General features: G+C 25.1%; 1 protein-coding gene across 1 annotated transcript; it reads right to left on the bottom strand.

The window, feature by feature from the left end:
• Positions 1–7,559: 7,559 nt before the first annotated feature.
• Y-y (yellow-y) lies at positions 7,560–14,914 on the bottom strand. The gene is made up of 6 exons (XM_015328108.2): positions 14,601–14,914; positions 10,036–10,165; positions 9,801–9,963; positions 9,016–9,375; positions 8,280–8,468; positions 7,560–8,197 (listed from the first exon to the last, which is right to left on the bottom strand). Exons 1-6 carry the CDS (start codon positions 14,878–14,880, stop codon positions 8,012–8,014), a joined length of 1,308 nt encoding a protein of 435 aa, XP_015183594.1. The 5' UTR covers positions 14,881–14,914; the 3' UTR covers positions 7,560–8,011.
• Between the last annotated feature and the right edge of the window lie 842 nt (positions 14,915–15,756).

Raw genomic sequence — 15,756 nt, forward strand, 5'->3', positions numbered from 1 at the left:
TGTAGTTGATAATAAAATAATTACCAATCTTTGAAATCTAGTTTTGTTTTAATAAAATATTTAAAATATCAAACAATTATATTTGATAATAAAATAATATAATTATTTATATTGATAAACAAATAATAATTATTCCTATAAACCACTTTTTGTTTTTACTTTGCTATCTTTCAATAAGTTTGTTTATAAGAGTATTAAATTTTGTAAATATCGCGAAAATATAAGTTAAACTAGTAATTCAATTTTAAAATTTCACTTAAAAACTTTTGACGTAACCCTTCTATTTATAATAATATTAATGTGTTGGTAACCTTACCAGTGTTCTCGTTCAAATTTATTGAGAAGTATCTCGTTTAAACGAACATAATGATAAGCTTCAAAGTAAATACGAGCTTATGTTAGGTATTCAGGACGAATAAACGAACACTAATGCATTCTGCAAGTGGATTTGATCCCTTATCATAAAACATCTACGTAGATAAAGGTACTTGGTATTTAATGTCAGTAAATGAAACGATCTTACGTTGAATTAAATTAATGAACAACCATATATACGCATTTAATAATTATTATCAATCGATTGAATGAAGTTTTCCATGTAATAGTATCCTTTTAATTAAGGGGGTATTCTACTTTAGTCGCTCGAAAAAATAGGTATTTTTTTCAATTTTTTATTAGAAAACTAAGAAAGATATTGATGTAGGGTTTGTTGTGCCTAATAAATATACTCTTAAAGTACATTAAAAAATTTTTTTATTTATTTTATACGCTCCATATACATTGGAAAGGCCCTTGAACTGAACGCCTAAAAATAGTCTAGCCTTTGCGCTGTTGTAAAAATCTGGACATCGGATTATCTGAAATGAAAAACTCGAATAGTTTTATGTTCACAAAGACTACAGCAATCGGTGGTAGCAGATTTTTTCATTTACATGCAAAAATAACAAAATGGCGTTAGTTGAAAAAAAATTATCAAAAAACTCTCTTTTTTTCTCATTTCTTGCCAAAAAAAAATAGTTAAAATGAAAATTTTTTTATAAATCTGCTACCACCGGTTGATATATGTGTATAGATTATGTGGTAAAAATTTCAGACGAATCGAGTAGCTAGTTTTGGAGATTTTTACAACACGCGGTTCAAAAATGTGATTCCGAGAAAAACACATTTAAAGTTTTTTTAAGTACATTTTTTACCCGCGCACGGGTAGATTCGAGGGACGAAAAAGTACAGTTAGGATGCTCTGATCGTTTTGAAATTTTCAGAGAGTATTCTTAAATATATTTACTTACGAATAATCGAAAAAAAAAATTTGAAAAAAAAAAATTACAAAGTAGAATACCCCCTTAAACTTTAAGCCTTTGCATTTGGAATGTGTTTTTTTTTTTTAAAGTGCAGCAACTTCGTGACATTTTTTGGGTTGGAACATCTGAAAAATAAACTTTTGTTTTACTAAAAAAAAAAAAGATCTTAATATTTTTATAAATTTATTTATTTAATTAATGTAATTTGTGATAAGAAAAAGAAATGGAATTTATTATTTATATTTTGTAAGATATATAATTTAATAATTAATATTTATGTAATTTGTATTACTCGTTATATGTAATACAATGTTATTGTGTTAGTTATAACTATAATTAGTTATAATCACTTATAGTTATTTTTATTATCATGATATTATTAAATATTATAAATAAAATAATTAAATCAAATAATAATTAAATAAATAATTAAATTAATTATTATTTAATAAAAATTAATCAAATAATTAAATTAAATAAATATTATATATTATTAAATATAAATATATTAAATTATATTATAAATATAATAGCGGCGCCTATGGAGTGCAATGGGTTAAAATTAAATTTCTTTCGTTTTGTTTTTTATTTATTATCTGTAATTATGATATGATTTGATGATCGAATATTTAATCAATGATGAAAAAATTCAATAAGTAAATACGTAAAAAATATGTCAAATTCATTCATCATTTTTCTATCTGTCTGTTTGCCTGTCTGTCTGTCTATCTGTCACCAATAGATTTTAGTTACAATAAAATGATTTCCATCAAAACGATTCTATTAATCATTCTGCCAATTGAAATTCGAAATCATGAATCAATGTCAAATGCAGAAGTGCTCGAATCACTGTATATATATATGTATAATAACTGAGTTGAATACGTTTATCAAAGTTATCATTTGATAATCGATTCGCATAATTCGCATAAATTTATTTTATAAGAAAAAGATATTATTTCTTTTTCAAGTTTTAATTACATGGAATTTTGTTTTTGTTTAAACACACTGCTTTTTCAAATCTTAACTTTATTTCTCTACGTTCTATTCTTGAATGCAAATCATTAACAAATTTTCTTAAATGAAAGAAGAAAAATGAAAATAAGAATTTAGAAAACGCGAATAAATTTTGTCGGTACGAAGAAAATGTTTAATTTCGAGTCAAATAAGGTTTCATCAGAAGAAAATGCAATTTCTTTCTATAAAGATAATTATACCTATTTTCTTTTTTAATGAAAAAAAAAAAGAAAAGTATAAATATTATAGCTATAGAACGTTATTACTTGTAATTGGAATTTTTCATTAATATATAATTATAAGCATGAGTGATTCGTTTTATGAGTGGGTTATCCTTATATTACTAACATGACGTATAAAAATAAAGAAATATATTTTTAATATTTCCATCAAATTTAATAAAGTTCTCGTGTATACCATGTCGAATAATATCCGTAGATTTATTAATTCTACAACGTAAACATTATATAGTAAATTTTTTCAAATTTTAATCAATGAGAAAAAATATTTCGAGAAGAAACCGACCGTGGCAGCACATAAGGAGTCAAATTAACAAAGTTGACATTATTGACTCAGAATTCTAACAGAATCAAATGAATTTAATTTACTAACTTTCATCATGTAATAAATGAAAAGTTATTTACGTACAAATAATAAGATCTCTTTTACTTTTTATTAAGAGTAATGAATCCATTTATTATTTGCATTTCATATTTTTTAAATACAAATCAAAGTAATGATGCTTATTAAGAAAATGATTAAAATTTTATATGTCTGAAAACGAACATAAATATTATATTAAGAACATTTAAAATTCTTATACTTTTTAATAATTATGAAAATACGAGTAAGTATAACTGGTTGCATAGAGACAGGAGTTAAAGATTATTTTTCTAAAAAAACCTGTCGATAAAACAGAGATAGATAAGGTAGAAATCTACTGATCCTGATTCAAGGAAAAAAATACGTATTAATATTATTATTTAATAATGAAATATTTAATAACATGTAACATTAGTTTATTAAATTTTTATTAACTTTCGTTCTTGCGTTATATCACTAACGCCTACATTATTGCAACCTTATATACACGATTGCAGAAATATTAAAGTAAAACGATACGCAATAAAATATGATCTTGATTGTAAAAGAAAAAGAAAAAAAACAAAAATGAAATATCAAACTGAAAAAAGAATCTAACGAAAGTAATATGAAAAAAAAAAGCAAGAAAACGATACAATATTCCTTTCTAATAAAAATGCAAAATTGAGAAGATTAAAAATCATCGAACCTATTTTAAAATAGTCAAAGAATAAGACGTAGGTTTAATCAACCCGATGTTAGGGTTGAGTAACAGAACCTATAATTATTATTATTTTTTAAAATAAGATTCGATAGGCTACGAAGTAGTCGACAGTGTTATGTTTTCATAAAAATCAAGTAATATACGGTTAATAAAGGTAAGGGTAAGGGTAAGGGAAGGAAGGGAAAAGGGACTGGTGTTGTTCGTTATTGCAGTTCGTTAAGAAAGAAAATGAATTGGAATGGGAAAATAAGGGCAAAAGATTTGGTGTAACGTAGGAGAAACAGAAGAAGAAGAAGAAGAAGAAGGAGAAGGAATAATGAAAGACGACGAAGACGAAGACGAAGACGAAGACGACGATGATGATGATAATGATGATGATGATGATGACGAAAAGAAAGAAGGAAGGAAGGAAGAAAAAAAAAAGTGTTTCGATGCGAAAGAGTTGCCGTGCGAATAACTCGTTACCAGAAATATATCGTCGTCTTTTAAGGGGAGCAAAAGTTGGCTCGAGCCAACCAACCCATAATTACCGGCGCCGATGGTTACAAAAAAAAAATAAAATAAAATAAAAGAAAATAAAAAAAAAAATACAAAAATAAAAAACAAAAATAAGGTTCGAGGCCTGAAGCAGGCCACCTTTTAAAAAGGTGTTAAAGCGTGCCGCGGGCGTGGGTAGGTGTTAATTTAAAACAAACCTCAGGATAGTAAACCGATACCAAATCCAAAATATCAAGCAAGCACAGAGTACAACGATCATTTCGTTTTCTCCCTTCTGATTCTGTGAGAAAGAGAAAGAGAGAGAAGGTGAACATCCGTTCTATTTTTCTTCCAATGAAATTCGATTTGGTTTTGAGTAAATGTAAGAGTACAAAAATACAAAAATTGTATTGCAATTAAGTATTCTATTATTTTAATTTTGTTTTAATTCAAATGTTGTTTACAAAATATTTTCACGAACTATCAATGAACGAAGTTTTATTTTTAATATTTTATTTAATTAATAATATATAATTTTTAATTTAAAATATTATAAAAAAAAATTTAATGTAATTTGAAATATTAAATATTATAATTATTACATATTATTACAAATACCATATAATACAATTATACCAATTATTATTGCCCATATTAATAAAAAATTTGCAAATAGGGGTTAAATAAAAAAATAAAGATAATTACAGTGTAATTCGTTGTTTTAAAACGAATATGTAATAATTAATTAATTATATATTTAATATATAGATTGTAATAACATTTCTATTTCTTTTTTTATTTTTATTTATTTTTAAATGTTTCAAACTTTTGTCTGATATATTATAACGAATGTAAGAGAAAATTATCATAAGAAAGGATACCTTTTCTTCTAACCTCCACCCACACCCCCAATCCTCGAAGATTAGAATCCGTGCATAGTTGTTTATAACACACATAATCAGTGCATGATCAGTATCAGATCGTGTTAACAAGAAATACCTAGAAACCTTTGAAATTTGAAACTTTTCTTATCGATCTAAAGAAGATTGCGAGAGACAAAGACAAAGTAAAAAACGAAATCAAGGCAAAAAAAAGGGAGAAAGGGTCTTGGTTTTTCAAATTAAAAACACCTACGTTATCATTTAGGTCAATCTCATACGAATATATGGGGTTTGTCGAGCAATAATCGCCAGTTAGTCGAACCAAGTGTTGTTTCGATTTAACGATACATAGTCAACAAAATTAACATTAGAAGGGTGAATCTTTCTAATGTGAATTTTATATATTCTTATTGTTTTTTAGGTGAGTTATCCGTTTAAACAAAATAGTGGGGTGCATATTATTTGTGTTCGAGACGTAAAAAATAAAAAATACATTCTTATTTGTGGGTTACATTATAGGATATTTTTGAATAAAATATTTTTTTGTTTTTAAATTATTTATCATGTGAAGGGTAAGTATATAATATTATAATAATATTAATTATATATATAATTATATTAGGTGGTATTTATTTTATTTATTTTGTAATGTATTTTTTATATAACATATATTTTTATTATAATAATACATAATATTGCATATTATATATATATAATTTTATATCGTATTTATGGAAACAAAAATATTATTAAGAAAAATTCGAAAAAACTCGAGTTAAAAAAAAACAATTTGACATTAAATAATTCGATTATTTTTTAATAAAAAGATATTTTGACTTAAAAAAAAAACTTGGAAAAAGAGATTCCAAAGAGAAAGAGAGAAATAAATAAAAGAAATACGATGAACTTAGCGTTAGAAGGTAAGATCATATTTTACTAGCGGGGGCGTGAAACGGATAATTTTGTAAGAAACTCGCGCGAACGATATCCGATCGTATATCAGAGCTACGAAATAACTGGGTCTCTCCTTAAAAATTATCGGAAACGAGGGCCAAACTAATGGGGCACGTCGGGCCATCTGGCTCCTGCGGGGCTGACTGGTTGCTTGGCTGACTGGCTGGGTCGCTGATTCACGCCAATTCGATACCGAACCGTTTTCACGCCTTATAAACGTTTGAAAATTGGGCCTCTAGTAAAGTTAGGATATGTGTCTCGACTAATGTTTCTAACACCATTACTGTGGTCTATTGTATTAAGTAATAATTTGATTTACTTCTTATGATTTTAAAGAACGAATGTTATTTATGATCACTTAGAGCATGATTTTTCACAAAAAATATTAGTAATCTTACTTAGTAAGATAAATTTTGAAAAATTTGATAAAGCAATATTGAAATTACATTTAAAAAAATTTAATTTATTATTTATCTTGTTTTTGGTTTTTCTTTTTTTTGTTTTTAAGCACACGAAAGATATTATTTCGAAATAATTATAATTAATTTACGACTTATCTAATTATTTTACTTAGATAGGAAAAGTTTTGAAAAATTTGAGAAACCACCATCAAAATTATATTAATAAAAATATAATTTGTTATTTTTCTTATTTTTTATTTTGTTTTTATTTTGTTTCTAAGCACACGAAACATATTTCGAAATAATTATAATTAATTTACGATTTATCTAATTATTTTTTACTTGGTTAGAAAAAAGTTTTTAAAAATTTGAGAAACCACCATCAAAATTATATTAACAATAATATAATATATTATTTTTCTTATTATTTTTCTAATTTTTTTGCTCTTTTTAATGTTTCTAAGCACATAAAATATATCATTTAGAAATTATATCAATTTACCTACTGATATAAATCACATTAATCGTAAGAATAAGAATAATAATAATAATAATTATAACAATTAATATTTATTTAAAAATCGTATATGACTGACAATTCTATTACCTTAAACATTTTTTTATACAATTCTTCAATATATTAAGAATAAACTATATTTCTTATTTAGAAATTTCATTCGCAAATTTTGCCAAATAAGAAAGAAAATAAAAAGTGGGGGGAAAGAAAAAAAATTCTTGCTTATTTTTTATAATAATAAAAAAAAACGAAAAAGAAAAGTATATTATTCACATCGAATAATAATCTCCATCGGAATAGGGATATTATTATTTCCTAGGAGCCTCCCGCAATCATGAATTATTGATGAAGGCGGCCGCGGCCCCACAGTCGTCTTGGTAAATCGTTCGAAAGGACTTTAAAGGACTTGTAAACTTTCCACGTAGAAAGAAAGAAAGAAAGAAAGAAAGAAAGAAAGAAAGAAGCGGTGTTAACGATCAAGTTTTTAAATAGCGAAAGAGAGTGAGTGAGAAAGTGAGAGAAAAAGAAAGATGAAAAAAAGAAAACGAAAACGAAAACGAAAACGAAAACGAAAAAACGTAAAGTTTTTTTATTTGTTTTTATTTTTCTTTTGTTTCCCCAGTTTTATTTACTTCTACCCAAGCACCAATAACCCCTTCACCCCACTCCACCCTTTCTCTTCTATTTTATTTTTTATTATTTAACTTTGTTTCCTCAGTTTTATTTACTTCTACCCAACCACCCTCTCCCCTCTCCTCACCCTTTCTCTTCTATCTGATTTTTTATTATTTTTCTTTAAAAGATCAACAAGTAAAGAATTGAAAGGAGAAGAAGAAGAAGAAGAAGAAGAAGAAGAAGAAGAAGAAAACGAAGTAGTCGTTGATCGTACAAACGACCGATTGTATTTAGATGGTTCGAAACTCCTCGAGGCCACAATCCAAGAGAGAGAGACCTTTCGAAATCCTGGAGTGGGTGGAATGAGGGGAAAACGAGTGGTGGTGATGGTGGTGGTGGTGGTGGTGGTGGTGGTGGTGGTGGTGGTAGATTCAATTCCTTTTATTTGAAATAAATTTTACCTCTCTATATTCCTATGTTATATTATTCGTTACTTTCTTTTTCTTTTGTTGTTGTTATTGTTGTTATGAATAACAACAGTATCATCGGTCGCACCAAATGCGATTGGTGGTTATGTATTGCCATGGTGCATTTTCACATACGGTACCAGATATTGCTTGTCTGATTGGTACGGTTAATATTCTAAAGTTAACGTCGGTATAATTCAATGTTGATAACAAAAATACTGGCATCTTATCCGATATCATCCAAAGTGTACCCCGGTTTACCTACAAATTGATTGATATATATATATATATATATATATATATATTTTTTTTTTTTTGGGGGGGGGGGGTTTAAATATTTTACCTTAACATCAGCTGGAAATATTAAAGCCTCGTCGTGTTTTGCAACTATAGCGTGATTAGCAGGTGTATATGGTAATTGAGAGTTCCAACATCCAACTGCATTTTGATCAACCAAATTAAAGAATTGCAATCCATTTTCATCCATTACCGATGCTGTACTATGAGAATTTGGTCCTCTTTCTTCCAATGGCTGTAAACAAAAAATAATATAAAATTATTCTAACGTAATAAGACTAATTTTTTATTAAAAAAAAACAACTATTAATAAAGATATTGATTTTTATATTAATAATCGTAAGTTTAATTATAGGATAGAAGTATTATTAAATGTTTGTGATCATTGATAGATTCTTTAAAAATAAATAAAATTCTAACATTATAATTCTTATTGGAATTAGTTATTTTTATTATATTATTACTTATTATTTTTATATTATATATAAACATAAAAAAATTAAAAAAAAATAAAAAATAAAATAAAAATATAAAAAATATAATAATATAATATAAAAATAATGTATATATATACTATATACTTTCCTATATAATAAACTTGATCGATTTACCTTGCCACCATTACCTATGATGTAATTTCATTTACGTTGTGTTCAAATGGAAATTGTACGAATAATCACGAAAACCGGTTTAAGAGTCGACATAGCGAAACGAAGAATAAAGAAAAAAAAGATAAAAGGAGAAAGATAGAAAGTAAGTGAAATCGTTGTGTATTAACTCACCTGAAACTCGTGATAACTGTCCTTAGCAAGTTCTTCGTTTCTCAGGATTTTAGTTGAAACGGCAAATTCTCTGTTGCTACTCAACGGATGGAAAAATAATGTCCTATAACCGTCCAATGCGATTGGTGATAGACTCATACCAAAAATACCTTCTTCACCCCATTGGAAATTAAGACCAGCAATATTATAATCACCAGCAAGTGGATCTGGCATAAAATAACTATGGGTTATTCTCCATGATTTGTTTAATCCCCAAGAATAAACAATCAATCCGTAACCAAGTTCATCCGACATGTAGGCAAATGCATCATCACAACCACCCTTTCCAAGATCAACAGCTATGTTTGCGATGAAAGTATTCTAGAAAAAAAATGTCTGGAGGATTAGTATTGATGTACATTAAACAATATATAAGTCGAATATTTAATATTATTATGTTTATTAATTTGTAATTAATTATTTTGAGCAACTCTCTAATAAGTGGGGTTGATTAATCTGTGTATTGAAAAATAAAAGTCTGTAAGTTATTAATTATTATTTATATATAATATAATTTATATATTAAATTAATAAATTTATATATTATATATATTTATATAAAAAATAACAACGTACTTTAAGTGAATTTTTAGTAAATAAAATTAAAATTAATATCTAAATAAATTTTTAATTATTTATTGAAACTTCACTTAAAGTACGTTGTTATTTTTACTTTAATTTTAATGTAATGGTTTATTATAAAAAATAATAAATAAATTATCATTGTATATAAATATTCATAATACCTGATTAATATCGTCAGGACGTAACTTGTATTGTCTCAAAATTTTATCTGTTGTCAAATCAAAAATGTTTAATGTGTAAGGACACGCTTGTACTGTTGTATCACCAATTCCAATAGTACCAGTATCCAAAACCCATAATCTATCGCAAACGTCTGCGTGTATTCTATAAAAATAATTTTATCATGAAGTAATATTTTTAAAGCTTCTTTTTTGTTTATTATCATAGTATAATTACCTATATGCAGTAGTTAACCCGGATCCACAAGCACCAGCTTTATTTTGAGCCCAATTTGGATATGGAATAAGTTTAGGTGAACCACCAATATTTTTATCCAATGGTATGTAATTCAATGTTGCTGGTATACCTTCAAATATATTTATTGTATACGAATTTTGTTTAAAAAAATATTTATTATCTATATTATTGTAATTATATGATTAAATAAATAATTAAATATATAATCACATTAAATATAATTATTATTTTTATAATTAATATTATAAACATAAAACGGTCGTATTATAGTAAAGTGTCGTTAAAAACTATTTTATTTATTTGTAAGATATTTCGAAAGAAAATTTAAAAATATAAAAATCCTAATACCTAAATTAAAATATTCATACTTTTGTAATACTTGCTACATTTACATCTAATTGGCTAATTTTCTTCATCTTGTTGCCAATAAATTATACGAAATACTAGTTATACTAATTAAAAATTATTTGGCGTGAATGAGAGATTGCATTTATAAAAACGTTAACGAATTCTACAACAATTTTCAAACGAAACATTCGAATATGAATAAATGAATACATAATTGGTCTTATTCATAATTTACATTGGAAATAAAAAAAAAAACAGAGTAAGACAGAACTATGTAGGAATGAATTTATCAAAAATGAAATGTTGCAATAATAATAATAATATCCTAATGTTCTTTTTTCCCTTTTCCTTTTCATTTGCGACTATCGGTCAAATACATTTATAAATATTTTTCTACACTGGCGTCATTAGAAAGTTGAAATTTTGTTAATGTTCTTATACTCATAAATTATACTGTCATATCGTATAAATTTTTATTAGAACATTAGTTCGATCGAACGTTGTAAAAAAAGGTAATTTACATTTTTTTTATAAAAATGAAATATTATATTAAATTATACATTTTCAACTATAATATTTATATAAGACTTGAAAATTTTTTTTTTTTTTAACAAACTTTAGATTTCAATAATAATTTCCTTTCAACTTATAACAAGATAATATTCTATAACAATTTTTAAAAAATATTGTAGAATATGGTATTACATAATATATATAATATATAATATATAATATATAATATATAATATATTATATAATATATAATATATAATATATTATATAATTGTCATATATATTGATAATATATAATATAATATTCTATTTTTTAAAATAAAATAATATATATATATATATATATATATATATATAATTATATTATATAATATAATAATATATATTTTTTTAAATAATTAATATATATTGTCATATATATTAATAATACATAATATCATATTCTATAATATTATATATTATTATTATATTATATATTATTAATATATATTGTCATATCTAATTCAATTCTAACAATAAATTACGTACACGGAATTTATTTAATAAAATTTGTTTACTAATAAACTTCTATCGTTTTAAAACCATACAATTGCAAAGTTATAATATTAAAACTATGTGTGTATTTAACAAAATCGCATAAGTATACCATGATTCGAACAAATCGTTGACATGAAGGATTATTTTTGTCTCATAAGAGTTCATCGAACACGAAAAGTATTAAACAACAGAACTCCGACAAAGTCTCTTTCTTTTTTTTTTTTTTTAATTTTTTCCCCCTTCTCGTTTCCTTTTCTTCTTTCATTCCTCCTAACCCCGATGTCGGTGCTCGCTCAGTCTCTCTTTCTCTCTTTTAGTAAGTTTGGAGCCCACGGTGAATCTGAAGTTACGCGAAAGAATGGGACAAACACCAAAGGGCGCATAAAAACCTGCCCTAAAGACAATGGCGGTCACAGGCAAGCAAGCAAACAGGCAGGCAGGCAGGCAGGCAGGCAGGCAGGCATACAGAGGTTTGTGGGTTCGTTTCGAAAGCTCCTAGAAACTCAACGAAAAGGATGAGGAGAAGGATGAGGAGGATGAGGATCGAATGAGAAGAAAGAAGAAAAGCCAGCAGTTCGCTATAATTCCGCCTCCCCCCACTTCACCACCTTCCAATCCCTTCTTTCGATAACTATTGTTCCCTTTTCGCAAATCTACATCCCAAAATACCGGCAGCACCTTATTCTCGCCTTTAAAATTCCTCTTTTTTTTTTATATCCATGAATTTATACGAGGACACACACATTTTTCCCTTTTTCTCTTTCTCTTTTTTTTTTTTAGAAATCAATTCTTTTTCTTTTTAGCCACAAAAAGTAAATGATATTGTGATAAAATGAATTTATATCGAATATGATATAAAATAACATTTTTTATAATTTTGTGTGTGTGTATCTATTTGATTGAAATAATATAATTATTATATTAAGTGATTAATATATTATTATTTTAATTTATTAATTTTATTATTAAAATAAAATTATTATAATGTAATATTATAAAATTATTATAAAAACTGTATAATAAATTAATACAGTAATATATTATAATTAAATTAAACTTTTATATCACTTAATATAATATTATTAATTTATTATTATAATTAATATTATATTAAGTGATATAAAAGTTTAATTTAATTATTATTATTATTATTATTATTATTATTATTATTATTGTTATTTATTATTAATAATATTTTTCAAATAGTATAACTTTAAATTTTATTATAATTATTATATTATATTATATTTCTAATAATATAAAATATAATAAAAAAATATTATATTTATAATTTATTAATTATTTTATTATTATATTAATTTAATAATAAAATATAATTATTATTATTAATATGATATTAATATAATAATAATAAAATATTACTGTATTTATAAACAATAGTATTATTACATCCCTATATAAATATAATCCCCTATTTATATTATTTATAATACTTGATACAATATAATTCAAGGCATATGAATTTAAAATTCAAATACCATATTTGTTTTTGAACACCATGTATATTCAAATAATTTACGCAAAATACAATCTGAATTAAATTACAGATTGCAACGTAAATTTCCAACGATTTGGGGTATAGGGATGAATAATAAAAAAAAATAGTAGGGATTAAAATGAGAAGAACAGACGAGAGACAGTGAAACAAAGATAGAAACAGAAAACATAGAAAACAAGAAAGAGAAAGAAAGAAAAAGAGAGAAGAAAATCAAAAGGATGAAACAAAAACGTGGATTCGTACACAGCGTGCCGCCATTATTGACCATCCGTGTTTAGTACAATGGCATGGCGTGCGCCAATGCATATAATAAATATAAAACACGTAACGAGAGGGAATGAAGGGAAGGAGGGTGAGTAGCAAAGGAGGGATGGTAAAGGTTTCTGATAAAGGCCACAGGATCGAGTGAATAAACCCAGGAAGAAGAGGGCTGAATTTCGTATGGCCCTTATATACCGAAGATGAAGAAGAAGAAGAAGAAGAAGAAAAAGAAGAAGAAGAAGAAGAAGAAGAAGAAGAAGAAGAAAAAGAAGAAGAAGAAGAAGAAGAAGAAGAAGAAGAAAAAGAAGAAGAAAAAGAAGAAGAAGAAGAAGAAGAAGAAGAAGAAGAAAAAGTTGGGAAGTTTTCTTGAATCAGAGTGAGAAAGAGACAACGAGAATGAAAGAAATAAAGAAATGAAGAAGAAAAAAAAATTTATTGAGCAGCTCTAGGTCTCCCCCATTCAAGTTGCTCTCGCGGTTTTCGGCATTTTTTTTGTCGCGAACCGGAAGTCGCCCAGACGAGAGATTCGTATGTATATTCACCCCACCCTTCCCTTCAGCCTACGACACTGGCCTTGCCTCCTTTTCTATAGTTCTCTTACCGACTTCCGGTTCCTGACTTTGAGACACGTATGATCATCAGTATGAGCTAAGAACAGCAAAAGGACGGGACACGGCCCTATCCCTTTTTAGGTTTCTACTTTTATTTTTTTTTTATTCTTGATATTCAGATGAAGTGAAGAAAAGTTCGTGTGTTTTATTGTATTCTAAATAAATATTTGGAATTTAATATTATGAATAATAAAAAATAATTAATTGAACAATATTATATATAATATATTAATAATTAAAATAATGAAAACAAAATGTTATAAATAAATACATAGTATATATTTATATTATTTAATTATTTTTATATTATACAATTAATATAATTAATATATTATATAAAATAAAATAAATATAATAAAAATAAAAATCTGTTTGTTAATTTAATTATATGTATAAATATAAATATGTAATATGTAATAATAAATAATAAAAAAATAAATAAATAATATAAATAATATATATAATAAAAATAATAAAAATAAATAAAATTATTAATTTAATTATTAAATCAAATTAATTAAATTAATTAAATTAAAATTTTTAATTTTATTATTAATTAAATAATAAAAATAATAATAAAATGTAATATGTATAAATATAAGATGAGTTATGTGTTATATTAAATTTATCTAAAATAAATCGTATTATTTTTTTTTGTAAAAGAAATGTTAAAAATAAATGGAATGTTATTAAATGAGAAAAAAAAATTGGAAGGATTTTTAAACTGAAATAAATGATTAATGATTATAACTTACCATTTCTCCATCTTGGAACGGTGACGAATAACTTGTTACGCCATATTTCTATCCCTACAGGTAAAGCATTCTCAGGTATAAATTCTCCCATTGATATTGCGAGCTTTCTACTTGATTCGTCGGGATATGCATAGTCTAATATTTTCCAAGAATATTTTTCTAAAAGTGGGGCTGGACCAAAGTGTGCGTCCCATCCTCCGAGATTGTTACTCCCACAAAATTCCGTAAAAATGGCCAATAATATGACTTTCAGAATGACCAATTGTATCGAGAAATTCATTTCTGCTTCCTTGCGACTCGTCTTCCTTTTTTTTCTACGAAGAGAGGAAAAAGAAAAGAAAATATTTTAAAATAGAAATGAATATAAAATTTCTAAAGAGAATTAATAATTAAATTGTTTATTATATATTTATGTAATTAATAGATAATTATTTATTGTAAAGTTTTCAGATGAATATTAAAAATAAATATTTTTAAATAAAAATGAATATGAAATTTCAAAAAAAAATATAATTAAATTGTTTATCATATAAGTACGTATAATATTAACAATTATTAATAAATAAATATTTATTGTAAAGTTTTCAAATGAATATCCATCCAATATAAAAAAAAATAATTTAACTAAAATTTTAATTTAATACGAGATAAACAATTTCGCAAACTATGCTTTCTTTTTTGTTTTTATCATTGAACTGTCATTCCAAATTATTAATAGATAACAAAGAATCGAAACGAAACGAATGAGACGTACATATGTATATAAGATGAATATATGTATATTACATATGAATAATTCGAAGGTTAAAGCTACAGAAAAGAAAGGAAGCTGATCAGAAAGTGAGTGTGAAATTTTTGGTTCGATCTTGTTACGTAAAACGAAAGTTATTCCGAATCCTTTTAATATCACATGCTCCAATTCTCTTAATAACGTACGAATAATAATAAAAAAAATATATATATATATATATATATATATATATATATATATATATATATACATGTACGATTGAGAAATTTTTAGAATTAATAGTTGGGACCTGTTTAATAATAAAAAAAAAATTCAAATAAAATTTCTTTTTGGTTTTATTTTACTATCGAATTAAATGCCTATATTAAATAAATAATTAATTTTTTTTCTTTTAATGAATAAAAA

The sequence above is a fragment of the Polistes dominula genome, unplaced genomic scaffold, assembly GCF_049000335.1.
Source record: "Polistes dominula isolate Pdom_NZ unplaced genomic scaffold, Pdom_raw_medaka contig_12, whole genome shotgun sequence".
Lineage (NCBI taxonomy): Eukaryota > Metazoa > Arthropoda > Insecta > Hymenoptera > Vespidae > Polistes > Polistes dominula.